Source organism: Pan troglodytes, chromosome 10 (genome assembly GCF_028858775.2).
Source record: "Pan troglodytes isolate AG18354 chromosome 10, NHGRI_mPanTro3-v2.0_pri, whole genome shotgun sequence".
Taxonomy (NCBI): domain Eukaryota; kingdom Metazoa; phylum Chordata; class Mammalia; order Primates; family Hominidae; genus Pan; species Pan troglodytes.
Genome location: NC_072408.2, coordinates 108,977,587 through 108,994,862, shown reverse-complemented (window position 1 = coordinate 108,994,862; position 17,276 = coordinate 108,977,587). Strand labels below are relative to the sequence as shown.

Here is a 17,276-nt window from a genome sequence, read left to right as displayed (position 1 = left end):
CATCTATGAAGAAAAAGAGAATGAGAGAGGAAACAACAGCTGATGAGAGTGGAGGCATTTCATCAAAGTACAAAAAAATGAAAACAGATGGTTGAGTCATAACTAACTACCCAGAATACAAAAGCTAAAACCTAAGTAACTGCTAAGAGGAACATTGGTAAGAAGCAAACTCAGAAATTAATCAGAAATTGAAGGCAATACTGATGGCTATGTAAAGGCAGGGTTGAAAACAGAAAAGCTAGTTGACAGTCTCCATAAGGAACACTTATACCCCCATTCTCCCTCTATTCTGAGCAGTCAGGCTAGTGCTTCTCTCCCACCTCAGCATAGGAAGCAGAACTGTTCTAAAGAAACTATGAGAGGCTCCAGACCCAGGGGCAGCAGGACTAAAAACAAAGGAATTGAGTAAGTCTACATACAGAACTGTGAGACTCAGCATCAACCTGGACCTATCTCAAATCCCAGAATATTGCTAGCCAGATTTACAGCTTTCAGAGATTAAAAGATTCCTCTGTGGAAATTTTTGGAAAAGTCCCAAAGAAAAGATCTAAAGTTACTGACATTTGGAGAGTAAGTCTCCAACAAAAGAGCCAACTGGGCATCATGCTATAAATAAGCCCACTATACAGAGCTACTAATCAGCTCTATAGGGCCTCACTCTTAAATATGAAAGGACAGTTCAGAATCACCATACATTGTGGGAACACCTCTACTATGAAAGAGGGCAAAAAAAAGAAAGTAAAAAACAGAAAAGCATCCAGTCTAGGTAAAACAAAGACCATTCAGGAAGCAGATAACAATATTTTTACATTAAATATAATAAATAATCTTAGAGAAATAAATGAAACATGACATAAAATCATATGCAACCAAATATAAGACTAACATAAAATATTTGCTTACCATTTACTTTTTCTGAGAAAGCTACTTGAGCAAAATAAGGGGTTTACCAATTAAAATAAAGTCATAAGAGCCAGGAAACAGGCAGAGACTGTTTCACGAGGTGAGGATGAAGGTTCATGGTTGCCACTCTGACACAGGCCTAACGAGCAAAAGCAAAGATTGAATAAAGATGACGACAGGGGACTTTCCAGAAGGAATATCTTCAAGGGCAAAAAACTGACAGATGACTGTAGTACCACCTGACTTTAACAAAATATATCTATATTGCCTTACAAAAAATTTTTTAAAAATTAAATATCTGATATTTCAATAGAAATGGCTCCCCAATATATTATCTGGAAGTTCAGAAGATGTCACTTATTTTGTCTCTAAGTTATTTTCAAAACCCTCTTCCAAATTTACTTCTTTGTAATGGATATCCATATGAGAAGATAGACTGCAATTCAGAATAAAATCCTGAAAAAAAATCCTTCTTAGAATCTTAGAATGGAATGAAGTTTCATGGAACAAGATATAGTCATTAAGAGAATGGATGCACAGTACTGACTGTGTTCAGATCCCTACTCTGCTACTTAATATAACCTAGGGCAAGTTACTTGATCCCTGTGTTTTAGTCTCTTCACCTCTAAATTAGGGATAGTAATAGTATCTATCAAGTCAGGTTGTTGTAATGATCAAATGATAATCTGAGTAAAGAACTTAGCACAATGTCTGACATATAACAAGTGTTCAATAAATATCAGCTATTTTTATTATGTTTATTTATGTTATAGGATACCAAATTGACAATGATCCACCATGATTGCTAGCATTACAATCCACTTCTGCCCCCAAAACTTACTTACCATTCAATATACCAATATTATAAATGGAGGTCTATCAGATTTTTAAAAATCTCTTACCTCCAATATCATATAAAAACAAATCCCAGAAGAACCAAAGATTTGCACATAAGAAAATGAAAAACAACAGAAAATAGAATAGGGATTTCATATCTTTGTCAATTTTCTTACTCATTCTTGATATCAGTTTCCTTTATTGCTAAATAAAAAATATACAGAAATTATCTGTCTGCTCATTGCCAGTCCTCAAAAATCTATTTCATCCAGATAAAAATAAATGGTAACTCTCTTCTCTAATCAAATTTAGTATGGATGTGACTTTTGACTTTGGCCAAAACTCAGAATCACAGGCAGAAATTTAGGAGGTAAGGTCATGTAATTATAATTTATTCATCTAGATTTTGTTTCTTCGCCTCACCGTTTGGTCTGATGCTTGGTCATTTCAATATCCCTTATTTCTACCCAATTCTGTAAAGTTTTAAAGATAGATTAAAAACATATTTGTAATATATGAAAAGTCATTACCTTGGGTTTGGTATTTCTCCAAGAATCTCATCTAATTTGTCAATGAAATTAATAAAATTAGACAATCCCTTTACATGTGTCCTTAAAGGATCTGATGGTGGTGGTGCATATCCTTTCCCTCCAAGCTCTATTGTTCTAATAAATGACGTGGCCACCTATGAATTAAAACAAACGGATAAGTTATGTCCAGTGATTTATTAAACTGTAATTTACTTCATAAAGCTAAGTAAATCTATATAATTCTGGGTATACAGTTAAAAGTGAAGCACATTTTATGGCTCGTGACACACTTTGAGTCAGAAGTAAATAACCAAAGAAACAAATGCCATGCAGAATTCATGCTAGCAAGTGTGGTGGCAATGACACCCAGCTGCAGATTGAGGCTGAGGAGCTGAGTTAGGGGACAAATTAAGAGCTAAAGTATATTAATTAGAATGTATTATTGACTCTAAAGTACTCATTTATGAATATATTATAATATAGTTGACTACTAGCTGTTGAAATTGTTATATGGAACAAGGGAATTTTTAGCGTCAGCTGATCTGTTGTGTTAAACAGGTGAATTGGTTGGGCAATTTAACACTTCCAAACCTCAGCCTCTCTATTTGTAAAATAAAAATACAGACTAGATAATCACTAAGTTACATACAGCTTTCCCATCCTGGGATCATGTATAGTTCAAAAGGTTTGTCCTTACAATGATAAAAATACATATGTGATAGCTGTACGTAAGTGTTCCAATCAAACATGAAATGTTCCAAGGTACATTCTAAGAAAGACAAATCCTGTGAAATGTCGATAATTTAGGAGAAAGTTCCATGGTCAAATAAATTAGGAAACAACAGATTAAATAACAAGCTTAATTTGCTACAAGCAGATTTCTTTATGGCAGGACTTCTCAGAGCTCTTATATACAATCATGGATTATGTATAACCAATAAGGGTATATACTACTTCTAAACATTTTGCCCTTGGAAACATTTATTCAAAGAACATTTAACAGAAACGTTTTGACACTGGAAACATTTATTCACAGAGAATTTATCAGGGCTAGCACTATACAGAACATATGTAAGGAAACACTGCTTCAGAGAAATTCTCCTTTACCAAACTTGAAGGATATGGTAAAAAATTAAAATACCATGGATTTTCAAATACAGAGGTAGAACATAAATTAACCACTTAAAAGTTGTTTCATCCTAGTTACAAGCATATTAGGATACATGGATCCACTGTGCAAGGAGTCTTAATTTTGAACATGTCACACATCCATACCAAAAAGATAGACATTTGTTTCTCTCGAGCAGCATGTTTCAAATCAGTGAAGGCTTCTCTTCCTAGTCCTCTATCAGGAATATTGAGAATATAAGCCACAGCCAGGTCATTCTTTGAATTCACTAGCAGATTTAAATATGAAAAGATAATTTTCCTTGCTAGCAGCTGCACCTGTGCAATAAAATATTCAGTTAATTTCTTTATTGCAGTTCTTCTAAATCCATAATCTTTTTCATATGCAGTAAAAATGTATATAATCATTCAATCACAATACCTCACTTAACTCTTTAGAAAAAGAAAACTGCCATATAAAAACAGGTTGGACAATCAATAAACTCCATCTCTCCCCAAATTCTTGACTGACTACCAAATTTGGCAGGCAGAGGGGAGACCTACAAAAATCCAGCTAAAAAAAGCAGCAAAGGAAGACCCAAGAACAGATATCAGCAGTTGTATACCAACATAGAATGGAGACAGAGTATTAAGTTGGAATTCAGGCAAGTCAGTTGCCCACTAGCACGAAAACACAATATTTCTCAGAAGAACATAGAGGAATCCAGAGTTGTTATAAAATATTACCTATAATATCCAGTTTTCATCCAAAAATCAATAAACAAAGAAAAAAGAAGGTGTGATCCCCCTACTCAAGGTAAAAAGTAGTCAACAGAAATTGTCACCAAGTAGACTTAGATGCCGAGTTTAGGAGAAAAACATCAAGGCAGTTATTATGAATTATGTTCAAGATATTAACAGGAAATATGTTCAATGAATTAAAAGAATATCTGTTACCAACAAATTAACAGAGGGAATGTCAACAGAAAAGTGGACAAAATAAATTCTGGAAATGAAAAGTACAATAAGTAAAACAAAATTTGCTTGATGGGTTCAACAGCAACTTGGAGAGAGTAGAAGAAAGTATTGTTGAACTTATAGACAAACCAATAGATATTATCAAATCTGAAAAACAAAGGAGAACAACAACAACAAAAAAGATGAAAGAATCAAAGGGATTAATGAGACAATTTAAGAGGTCAAACATACACGTAATTGGAATCCCTGAAGAGAAGTGAAAAGAGTAGAAAAAATACATGAATACATTTTGTCCCAAAGCATCCCAAATTTAGTAGAAAACATTAATTTATAGATCCAATAAGCTATTTAAGTAGGAAAACCAAACAAAATGAATACAAACTCTGACAGCCAAAGGTAAGAGAAAATCTTGAGTGCAGCCAGAACAAAATGACACATTACCTACAGAGGAACAATAATAAGGTTAACAAATCATCCAGAAGTATGTAGGCCAGCTGATATTGGAACAGTATATTAAAAATGCTGAGAAACAATCTAAATTACTATACGATTACAATAATTAAGATAGAGTAGTATTTACGAAAGAACACTCAGCTCAATGGAACAGAATAGCGTGCAGAAATAGACCAACACAAATATAGCAATCTGATTTTTCACAAATGTGCAAAAGGAACAATGAAGAAAAGACAGTCTTTTCAATAATTGGTGTTGGAGCAATTGGTCATCCATATGCAAAACACATGAACTTCAACTTAAACTTCACACCTTTTATAAAAGTAAACTCAAAGTGGATCATAAGTCTATAAATGTGCAATATAAACTATTAAACTTTTAAAAGAAAACATAATAGAAAATCTGCATGACCTGGAATAAAGCAAAGAGTTCTTACATAAGACACCAGAAGCACAATGAGAAAAGGAAAAATAAAAAGATAAATTTCATTTCATCAAAATCAAATTCCTTTTTTTTTTCTTTTTTTGAGAAACAGGGTCTTGCTGTTAGGCTGGAGTGCAGTGGCACAATCAGGGCACACTGTAACCTCAACCTCCCAGGCTTAAGTGATCCTTCTGCCTCAGCCTCCCCGGTAGCTAGGATTACAGGCATGTGCCACCACAAGCAGCAAAACGTTTTTATTTTTTGTAGAGAAAAGGTCCCACTATGTTGCCCAGGTTGGTGTTGAACTCCTGGGCTCCAGTGATCCTTCTGCCTTGACCTCCAAAAGTGCTGGGAATACAGGTGTGAGCCACCATGAGCAGCGCAAAATTAAATTCCTTGCATGGAATTTTCTTCCTATTTTTGCCTTCTCAACTACTTCGATCCCACCTTCTGCTCTAGAATCCTGTTTCTAATTCTTATTGTTCCCAAACTGTCCACTTGAAATCATATTCTTGCCTATTCCCTCAGATAACAGACTCACGAATTCTAAACTCGATTCCCACTCAAAACACATGAAATTCAAAAATCCTTCAGTAATTTCAGTCACAACTAATATCCCTGGAATTTATCATCTGTAAATGCTAAGAAAATATTTCCCTTATTAAAACTAAAATTTCATCATATTCAATCTAATCACGTTAAATTTTTGAAGCATAAAAGAAACTAAAAAAGGCAGCAATAAAAAATTACAAATCCTTAGCAAGCCTCTTAGATAGTTGTTAAGCATATACACCTTAAAATAAATTCAAAAGATAATATATTTTGACGGTTTAAGTTTCCATGTAAAAAACAATTATTAAAAGACTAGGAGGCAGGCAGGGTCAACTTGAAAGAAAAACTTCACTGGACAGGAAAGCATTGCCTTAAATATGGACTCGAGATAGAATTAAAGCAAAATTAATTACAAGAAAACAAAGTTTAAAGATTAACCATGAGAAAGATTTTTTCTTGCATATTAAGTAAATGTTACCTTTTCAGAGATGCTCCCTGATTCCCCAGTCTAAAGTAGACATTCATGTATTCTCTTTCCTGCCATCCTGTGATAACTCTGCATATCACCCTATTATAATTCTCTGCATACTTTTCTTTTTAATATTTTTTTAAGGATACAATATTTCACTATGTTGCCCAGCCTAATCTTGAACTCCTGGGCTCAAGTGATCCTCCTGCCTTGACCTCCCAAAGTGCTGGGATTACAGGCATGAGCCACCATGCCTAGCCACTTTCTGATAACGTTTCTTAATCCTCCTATTACTTTGTGAGTTCCATGAGAGCAAATCATCTGTCCTTAGATCCTAACAGAATGACTCACATTATAGTAGGTAATCAATCTGTTTTTGTCAATAGGTTCTCAATGAGTTTTCATTCAATGATGAATGAAAGAAAAATTAATACATAAATTTGACTCTTTAAAAATTTCAAAATTAAAAATCTATTAAGAAAAACTTACCTGAGGCTGGGTGTGGTGGCTCACACCTGTAATCCCACCACTAGGAGGCCAAGGCAGGTGGGTCACTTGAGACCAAGAGTTCAAGACCAGCCTGGCCAACACAGTGAAACCCTGTCTCTACTAAAAATACAAAAAAATTAGCTGGACGTGGTGGCACACACCTGTAATCCCAGCTACTCGGGAGGCTGTGGCACAAGAATCACTTGAACCTGGGAGGTGTAGATTGCAGTGAGCCAAGATAGTGCTACTGCACTCCAGCCTGAGCGACAGAATGAGACTGTCTCCAAAGAAAAAAAACTTACCTGGGATAAAATAAATGCCATATTTTTTATTATGGTGCCTTACAAAGAAAGGTATTCTAAGTCACAACCAAATAAAAATAAGCTTTAAGGCTTCTCCTAAAATTTTATAAAATAATGTATAATATAGTTTTCTGATTATATTTCTTTTTTTTTTTTTTTTGAGATGATGTTTCCCTCTTGTTGCCCAGGCTGGAGTGCAATGACACGATCTCGGCTCACCACAACCTCAGCCTCCCAAGTTCAAGCGATTCTCCTGCCTCAGCCTCCCAAGTAGCTGAGATTACAGGCGTGTGCCGCCATGCCTGGCTAATTTTGTATTTTTAGTAGAGACGGGATTTCTCCATGTTGGTCAGGCTGGTGTCAAACTCCTAACCTCAGGTGATCTGCCTGCCTCAGCCTCCCAAAGTGCTGGGATTACAGGCGTTAACCACCATGCCCAGCCTCTGCTCATATTTCAAACGCCCTTTTATCTTTACTTTCACAGTAAATCACAATACTTCTATTACACAAGTCTATAATATGAGTTTCCATTTTAACTTCACAGTGCAATAGTCTGTCTAAAACACAATTCTTTGTATTCCTTTGACATCTGAGAAGAATAACACAATTTACCGAAAATCAAAGCAGAGAAAAAGTGACATTCACATTGTAATCAGAAACTTTTCCTACATTTAACTTAATGCAATCTCTATGTCACTGTGCTTCTGCTGTTCAAAAATAACAAGAACTTAACAAATATGTATATACCTGATCCTAATTGGGTACAAAACCAGGGCTTAAGCTCTCACATCTACAACTTGCTCTTTAAGGTTAGCAAATTTTGTCCTTCTGATCTGTGATGTTGGGCAAACTTCAGGGAAAAACATCTTGGAGTCCTCAGAGTTAGAGTGTTTCTTTTAGCTCATGGCTGCAATTGGAAATCTATCCCTCTTATTATGGTCAGATAACATGGCTGTTATGGTTTCCTTGCTCTTGTATTTACAAGTGAGTTTTAAAGAGGTTCCCTGGAAAAGCAGTCCACATAAGTATAGTTATGATGTCCAAGAGCAAGGGCCTAAATTGAAAAAATCCACAAGATTGAAGCCTTTACCAAAACACCAAAAATAAGGATACTGTTCTGTTTATTTGTTTAATAAACTGATTCTATCCATACCACAAAGTATTTGCAATGTTTGTTTAGAAGCTGGACAATTTTATTTAAGCTTTCTGACAATTCCAAGTTTCTTTTCCTATCTCTTCTTACTGAGAGGCAGATATTCAACCTCAGTTTGAAGAAAGTCAGTTTTTCTAAGCTGAGAAGATTAACAATTTATACAGGGTATTTTTTCAACTTTTGTTTGCCAATGCATAAATGCTTATATATACTGACAAAAAAAAATTTGGACAAAAACTAAGATACTTAGTAGATTTTTTTTTTTAACTGATGATTTTCTTTTTCTGGCCTTTATTCTATTATTCCCTTCATTACTTCAGAATTTTAAAAGCAATGGTTTAGTACCTTAGGAAAAATAAAATGAAGTAAAATAAAATAAGGAAACAAAAATATTGTTTCTCAAATTCAATCCATTCACCTACTTGAAGACTCCGGTGTCATATTAGTAAACACATTTGATGGTCAAAATATTTCTCTGCAAGACTGCAGCCCAAAAATTCACATTAGGATTTTAATTAGAGCTACATTGACTTCCAGCCGGGTGCGGTGGCTCACGCCTGTAATTCCAGCACTTTGGGAGGCCGAGGTGGGTGGATCACGAGATCAGGAGTTCAAGACCAGCCTGGCCAACATGGTGAAACCCTGTCTCTACTAAAAATACAAAATTAGCCAGGCGTGGTGGCACGTGCCTGTAATCCCAGCTGCTCAGGAGGCTAAGGCAGGAGAATTGCTTGAACCCAGGAGGCGGAGGTTGCAGTGAGCTGAGATCACACCACTGCACTCCAGCCTGGGTGACAGAGTGAAACTCCGTCTCAGAGGGGAAAAAAGAAATACACTGACTTCCAAAAAGACCTTGTAAAAAGAAAAATTAGAAACTGCAAGTATCAGAAGCATGGTTAGGAAGATGGCTGCCAATTTAATACTCCTCAGAAAATTAAATCCATTAGTTGAACTAGTAGGTAAAATTCTATTAGAAAATATAATCCAAGAAAGCAAAAGTTAGAAATTAGAGAATTAACACAATGAAACTATCAGTGTTGTTTAAATCAGGAAACTACATGCTTATAATCTTTAGTCACAGATACCCCTTTAAACTTTATAAGCCGAAGTTCTAAAAGCTTAATTCTTTTCACATATACAAATTGGTTCATTCCTCTTTAAAAATACAAATATAACAATTATAATTTCCTCCCTATAGCACATACAGGATAGATAAAAGAGATCTTTAAGTAATCTACCCTTTTGATACACAAATACACTGCTTAAGCGCCACCGAGAAAAGATCAGGCAATTTGGCAATCACTTTGTCAAGATTTGGAGCATCAAGGGAAAAGAAAGGAAATGTAAGTGAAAAATTAATTTCAAGCAAGAGAAAATAGTTACAAATCTCTAAAAGGAACCAGGTCTGGGCAGGAAACATTCAAGGTGGGCTTGGGATATTTTCTTGTACCAGAAAAGAGGAAAATGCTTGAAAAGTCTACTAGAGCATGTAAAAAAGAGACAAAAACCTGCTTGAAGCAGCTTCCTCTATTTTAGCATCAAAGATTAATGAGTGTAACTCATTTTAAAACACTGAATAAATATAAATTCATGAATCCATACAATAGACACACAAAAAGGAGAGCAATAAAAGAATATCTAATTTGCTTATATTATATCTAACTATTACACTAACCCCTAAATTGGTAGAGAATTGAGGAGTTACCCTGAGATTTTTAGAGAAGGGTACTTCATCTCATTTGATAAGATAAAGCTTTACTGAGAAATGGCAAGTAATTAATGTAAAGACATAACAGAATTAGAAGCTCACTATTCTTTTTTTTTTTTTTTTTTTTTTTGAGATGGAGTCTCACACTCCCTCCCAGGCTGGAGTGCAGTGGCACCATCTCGGCTCACTGCAAGCTCCGCCTCCCAGGTTCACGCCATTCTCCTGCCTCAGCCTCCAGAGTAGCTGGGACTACAGGCGCCCACCATTACACCTGGCTACTTTTTTGTATTTTTAGTAGAGACGAGGTTTCACCGTGTTAGCCAGGATGGTCTCGATCTCCTGACCTTGTGATCCACTCGCCTCAGCCTCCCAAAGTGCTGGGATTACAGGCGTGAGCCACCATGCCTGGCCAGAATCTCACTATTCTATAGATACTACAGAAATAACTGATTCAAGTCAGGATCATCAATGCTTAAAACCATTAGATAAAAGGTTATTGAGAAACAGGATTATTTATACAGTGCCAAAGTGTCACCTCACAGATCTTTGCTGACAGCAAAGGAGAAACTACATCTTTGTACTGGAGAGACCTGGCAATTCAGGATAACCTGAGTTTGTTTCCCAATAAGATATAAAATGAAATACTCTGCATCAGTTAAGAAGTATTTCTTAGGAAATATTAAACCAAAATCTAAGCAAGATTTCAGATATCACTTCCAGTTTATTGGAAATACAGCAAATAGAGAAACAAGTTAAATAATACCACAAGGAATTAATCAGAAAATTAAAAAAAAAAAGATTAGGGGAATTCTTCTGGAGTAAAAGAGTCTTAAGGAGATATAAAACCATTTTGGGGACAAATGGAGAAATTTAAATATGGAAGTTAGTAAATGATATTTTAAAATACTTATTTAAGTTTTCTTATTTCTTATATTGCAGTTATGCCATTACTTTTAGGAAATGTACGCTAAGGAATTCCAGGGACCCACATGTCAGCAACTTACTTTCAAATAGGACAGAAAAAATATCAGATGCACATATAAAACACTTTATTAAATCTAGAGTATTACAAGAGTATTACAAGAGACATACAAGTATTTGAGGGCACTGATAAAATATATATTTTAAGTGCAATCTATTTAACATGGGACATATAGAAGAATCTACCTCAGCAATGTTTGTCAAAAATGAAGGTGATTCACCAAATGTGTTAACTTACTGGAGCAGGTGATTTTGGAAGTAAATGCATTCTAGACCATTTACATATCGTATTTCTAAAATATGTTGGCTGGGCACAGTGGCTCATGCCTGTAATCCCAGCACTTTGGGAGACCAAGGCAGGCAGATCACTTGAGGTCAGGAGTTCGAAGCCAGCCTGACCATCATAGTAAAACCTGGTCTCTACTAAAAATACAAAAATTAGCCGGGCGTGGTGGTGCACGCTTGTAATCCCAGCTACTTGGGAGGCTGAGGTGGGAGGATCGCTTGAACCTGGGAGGCAGTGGTTGCAGTAAGTGGAGATCGTGCCACACTGCACTTCAGCCTGGGCAACACAGTGAGCCTCTGCCTCAAAAAAATAATAAGCAAAATAAATAAAACAAAAATAATTAAAATATGTTGAATATAATTTTACTTTTTTCAACACTCTTAAATTCTCATCTTGTCAATGATGATTTTATTAATCACAGAAACTTTGCCAAGAGTTAAGCCCCGTAAAATATTTAAGGTTAATTCTGGGCCGGGCGCAGTGGCTCACACCTGTAATCCCAGCACTTTGGGAGGCCAAGGTGGGCGGATCACGAGGTCAGGAGATCGAGACCAACCTGGCTAACAGGGTGAAACCCCATCTCTACTAAAAATACAAAAAAAAAAAAATTAGCTGGGCGTGGTGGTGGGCACCTGTAGTCCCAGCTACGCGGGAGGCTGAGGAAGGAGAATGGCGTGAACACGGGAGGCGGAGCTTCCAATGAGCTGAGATTGCACCACTGCACTCCAGTCTGGGTGACAGAAGGAGACACCGTCTCAAAAAAAAAAAAAAAAAAAAAAAAAAAGGAAGGTTAATTCTGAGCCAAATATGAGTGATCATGGTGTTATCAGGGGGTCCTTGTTCTTAGAGCTCCCAAGATGGTGGCGGGCCACTTTCAAGATGGCAGCAAGCCTCTTGTTCTCTGACCTGGGGTTCTTGGCCTCACAGATTCCAAGGAATGGAATCTGGGGCCATGCAGTGAGTGTTATAGCTCTATTAGAAGCCATGGGTCACGGAAGAGAACCGTGGAACCCAGCGACTAGTGTTCAGCTCGATTAGGATGAACCTGGGCATTTAGCCATGCAGGAACAATGGCAAGCCTTTAGCCACTTGGGAGCGGCAATGGGCGCCTGGCTAGATCAGGAGCACAGTGGACACCCTACCGAAGTCAGCAGCGGGTCTGCAACAGCCACAAACAGCAGTGGTGGACTGGAGCAAAAGCTCTGCTCAAGCCATAACAAACACGGACCAGAAGAGTGTGCAGTTGCAAGATTTAATAGAGTGAAAACAGAGCTCCCATAAAATGGGAGGGGACCCAAAGGGTGTTGAAGTTCCTGCTTGAATGCCTGGGTTTATATTCCAATCATTGTCCCCGCCCGCTCCCCACCATGCTCTCAGGCGATAGATGATTGGCTATTTCTTTACCTCCTGTTTTAGCCTAATTAGCATTTTAGTGAGCTGTCTTTACTACCTGATTGGTTGAGTGTGAGCTAAGTTGCAAGCCACTTGTTTAAAGGTGGATGCGGTCACCTTCCCAGCTAGGCTTAGGAATTCTTAGTCGGCCTAGGAAATCCAGCTAGTCCTGTCTCTCAGTGGCCTGAGGCGTAGTCTCAAGAGATCCTGAGAACATGTGCCCAAGGTGGTTGGGTTATAGCTTGGTTATATATGGTTTTTTTGTTTTGTTTTTGTTTTTTTTGAGATGGAGTCTTCCTCTGTCACTCAGGCTGGAGTGCAGTGGTGTAATCTCAGCTCACTGTAACCTCCACCTCCCTGGTTCAACCAATTCCCCTGCCTCAGCCTCCCAAGTAGCTGGGGTAATATATGTTTTAGAGAGACATAAGACATCAATCAGTACATGTGAGGTAAAGATTGGTTCAGCCTGGAAAGGTGGGACACCTTGAAATGGGGCTTACAGGTCATAGGTAGATTCAAAGATTTTCTGATTGGCAAGCAATTGGTTGAAAGAATTATTATCTAAAGACCTGGAATCAGTAGAAAGGAGTCTCTGGTTTAAGATATGGGATTGTGAAGACCAAGGTTCTTATTATGTAGATGAAGTCTCATAGGTGGCCACCCTTAGGAACAATAGATGGCAAATGCTTCCTATTAAAAGGTGCTAGACTCTCAGTTATCTCTTCAGGACTGGGAGGGCCTGGAAGGGGAAAGATTTAGTTAATTGATAGAGATCCTTTACAAACGCAAATTTTCCTCCACAAAAGACAGCTTTGTAGGACCACTTCAAAATATGGCAAAGAAACATATTTTGGGGAAAAATATTTTTATTTCCTTCTCTATCTGTCATGTGATGTTATGCCAGAGTCAGGCTGGAAAGTAAACCACATTATAGAGGGTTAAATAAAACCCATCTGATGAGATGTTACAGTTTAGAAGGTATGACTCCCCAGGCCCCTTAAATAGGAATTTGGGCAAGAGAGAAAAAAGGTCATAGTTTAGTCCCCGTTTTCGTAAGTACTACTACTATGGTTAGTGGGGTTACCATATATGTTTAGGTACCCAGCATAGTATTCAGCTGAACGTAAATTATATTAAACCAAACTTGTATGTGGCACTACTTTTCGGTGGTTTATACGACAAACCCTATCATCCAAACTCCTGATATATGAGTTGTACTACTGCAAGGGGTACAGACCAGATTTTTCAGTTGAGCATATTCTCCCAAGGATGAACCATCTAAAAGAGTAAATGTGAAGTTTACCAAAGAGAGTCAAAGAACTCTGACAAACTGGACCTTCAATTACTTTCCTGATACTTTGAATGATAACTATTTTTATTCAATGCCTGTTACCTTGGCCCCAAACCATAAAGACTCTTTTATCACATTCTCACCAGCCTCCAATGTATTATTCTTTGCGAATACAGTTTTAAACAAACTAAAGATTTGTAAAAAAATTTTTTACAAAGCATTAGTAACTTTAAGGTACCACCAAATTCAGTGATTTGAAAGGGATTATAGTCTGCTTTAATTTACTCACAGTTTATCAGTACCTTTTCATTATCATGGTTGTATTTACTTGTTGGTGATGTTGGTATAGAAAGATCAGTTTCATCACCTACTGCATACTGTTTGCCAGACAGAAAATCCAGTAGTTGACTCTGTAGAAAACATAGAGTATTACTAATAAAATGCTATGCTGACTATAAAAAATACTTCACACAAAGCTCTACTCAGTGTCATTGATGTTTCAGTTGAGAGTATTACCTGACAGTTGTCAGCAATCATTAAGAATACATATAATTAAACTTCATAATGTAACTGCCCATGGGTTCTTCCTGTGTGCTACACAAATAAAGACTACATAACTGCAGTAAAGAAAGAGTTTAGGGTCAGGTACCGTGGCTCACACCTGTAATCCTCAGTTTGTGTGGCCAAAGCAGGTGGATTGCTGGAGCCCGGGAGTTCAAGACCAGCCTGGGCAACACAATGAAACTCTGTCTCTGCAAAAGATGCAAAACATTAGCTGGGCATGGTGGCATGTGCCTGTAGTCCCAGCTGCTCAAGAGGCTCAGGTGGGATGATCACTTGAGCCCAGGAAGGCTGCAGTGAGCTGCGACTACACCACTGCGCTCCAACCTGGGCGCCAGAGTAATACCCTGTCTCAAAAAAGAGTTTAATAGGCACAAGGCTGGCCATGCCACGTGGGAGACAGGTAGTATTCAAACCAAGCTCATCCAAAACTCATAGGTTAGGGGGTTTTCAAAGGCAATTTGGAAGAAGGGGTGAGGGGTGGCTAGGCTTGCTGCTTATTGGTGGAGGCAGAGATGATATCATAGGGGATCAAAGCTGTCGTCCTGCATGCTGAATTGCTTCTGGGTAGGTCCAGGTGGAACCATGGGTGTCAGACATGCAAAGAACCTGAAAAGATATCTCAAAAGGCCAACCTACAATAACGGTGCTATCTGCTTTTGTTTCAGCTAAGGAAAATACGTCTTATAACAAATATATTTATATCAAATTATTATGTATTTAATTATAGCCTCTTATGCATCTGTTTCTGTTTAACTCCTTTTTTTCCTTTTTTTTTTTTTGTTTTACTGTTCTTCTACTTGGAAAATTACTAAGTACTTCATGATTTCTTTACCTAATATTTTTCTTTGTGCTTTAAATATTTATTGTGCTTTATTTTCAAGAAACTAATTTTGGTCTGAATTGATCTACCAAAGGGTTGGGAACCCTTTTTTTTTTAATCGTCATGAAAATGATTTTTAATAAGTATCAGACGAAATTACTCTGAAGTATTTATCTCAATGTTATGCAATTACAAAGGAAAGTCTGCTTTTTTATACTTTCGTGTTGTATTTGAAAAAGTAATAACTTTCTCTTATTTTTATCTGATAATTTTATAACCAGATAATAACTGTCACAGGAAAACAGTGAACAACTTGAATTGTCAGCTTATACAGGAGGAACTAGCTCATAAAACTTACAAATGTTTAAACATACTACACAGTAAATAAATTCTTACCACATATGTAGAACATCAATACACGAAATTTATAGTAACCCAGTAACTGCAACTACCAGCCTGCATCTAATCCCTTTTGTGAGTAATTTCATCATTACATCTCTGCTAGAAACCTTAAAAGAAATGTGGGTGCTCCCAGGGAGAACTGGAACCTTGATCTGGAATACTTTCCACCCATCCTGCAGTTTGAGAGTAAATCTTTACACCTGTCTCTTAAAACAGACGATCCTAGATGGACTTAGACTATATTATGACCTGTGTTTTTCAATCCAGTCTGAGATTTCGAACAGGGGCTGCCCTTTTTTATTCCACTCTAGCAACAAGCTTTCATCTGCATCCCTGAGAAGACCCAGCCCACCTGCCCAACATCTAGGAAGAGGAGCGAGGAAGCAGCAGAGCAAGGGATGCAGTTGGAAATAAAAGCATTCTTTGGTTTTTAGGAAGAAAAAAGAAAACTTTTTGATAAAGTAGGAGATGCAAATATTTACAAAAATAAAATCTAGCTCTGTATTTGGTAACCATGTGTACACAAAAAAAGCATTTCTCTGAGATGTCTGGACTTCGGAGGTTTGCTCCTGGTTTTACATTAAACTGAAGCTCCTTGGGTCCCTGGTTCCTTCTTCTCAGCTTGGACAGTGAGTTGGTGCCAGGTGGCTTCTTCAATGTTCTGAAGCAGGTGGCTTTCCCATTGTCTCACTTGCCGCATGACAGCCGCCAGCTTCTTCAGGTCTCGTCTCTTCTTCTGGACCGTGATGGGAATCCCAGGCAATCTCAAGTTTAGGGACCAGCTCCAAGCTAAGAGGGACTCTCCCTTCTGCCGCTCCAGAGTCAATGAGGCTGACACTGGTAGATCTTCCCCAGGAGCCAAGAGATCTGGCCTAGGCAGCAGCAAGCTTCCTCTTTCTGAAGGTGGCTGTATAGTTGACCCCTGCCAGGTAGATCAGAAGGTCCTAAAAAGTGTGCAGGCATCAGGGACCCACCCACAGGACCCCATTCACTGATGTTGATGCATCTCCCAGCAGCCGCAGGCTCCAACTAAGGACCATTTCTGCAGAGGTGCTACATTTTATGAGCTTTCTCAAGGGTGGCCTTCTCATCACAAAGAAGTTAAAGCCAAAAACCTATGCCTTCGGCTGCATTCTTCCGTGGGTAGTTGCAGCACCCTCTGCCATCCCCCCATCCCAGAGAGCCCAGCATCATGAAGCACCCGCGGCACCCCCACCCAGACCCAGGCCCACGCAGGTGCACTGCCTTCTTTTTTGCCAGATCCATAGTTTTATGTTGAGGTGCTATTCTTGAATTTTCCCAAGTACCTAACATTTATACATATTCAAGTTGCTGTCATTCCCCCCAGTAGCTCTGTTCTGTTACGCATGTGTGTTGTCATCCTTCTCTGGCTGCTGGAAACCCTTAAATGGTGTGTTGTTTTCTTCATTAGCTTTTTGGGACTCAGATCTGACTGCTGAGGTAGCTTAAGTGATGACAGTTCTACAAGTAATAGAAGTTGAAACTGTATCTATACTTACAGAGCAGCAGTGGACAAACAAACAGGCTACCAGTCATCTGCTGAGGCTAAGGAAGAGTCTTGTGTTCTCCCAAGCCTCACCAACAAGAAGTGAGCCCATCTATTCAGCTACTTCTT

The 17,276-nt window shown here is 37.9% G+C and overlaps 1 protein-coding gene across 50 annotated transcripts in view; it reads right to left on the bottom strand.

The window, feature by feature from the left end:
- Positions 1-17,276, bottom strand: part of PARPBP (PARP1 binding protein) — a 268,079-nt gene that overhangs the window by 29,404 nt on the left and 221,399 nt on the right. For 31 of the 50 annotated variants that reach the window (XR_010148423.1, XR_010148424.1, XM_054663475.2 and 28 more), the window contains 3 exons: positions 14,157-14,264; positions 3,546-3,716; positions 2,271-2,425 (listed from right to left, as the gene is read on the bottom strand). Coding sequence is in view for 41 of the 50 variants with exons in the window: in XM_054663475.2 (XP_054519450.1) it covers positions 2,271-2,425; positions 3,546-3,716; positions 14,157-14,264 (434 nt within the window). In the remaining 9 variants the exon portion in view is untranslated. Of the gene's footprint in view, positions 1-903; positions 1,043-2,270; positions 2,426-3,545; positions 3,717-12,409; positions 13,303-14,143; positions 14,265-16,219; positions 16,563-17,276 lie in introns of those variants that run through there. The other 19 variants (XR_010148425.1, XM_063787034.1, XM_063787047.1 and 16 more) reach the window with 7 other exon arrangements.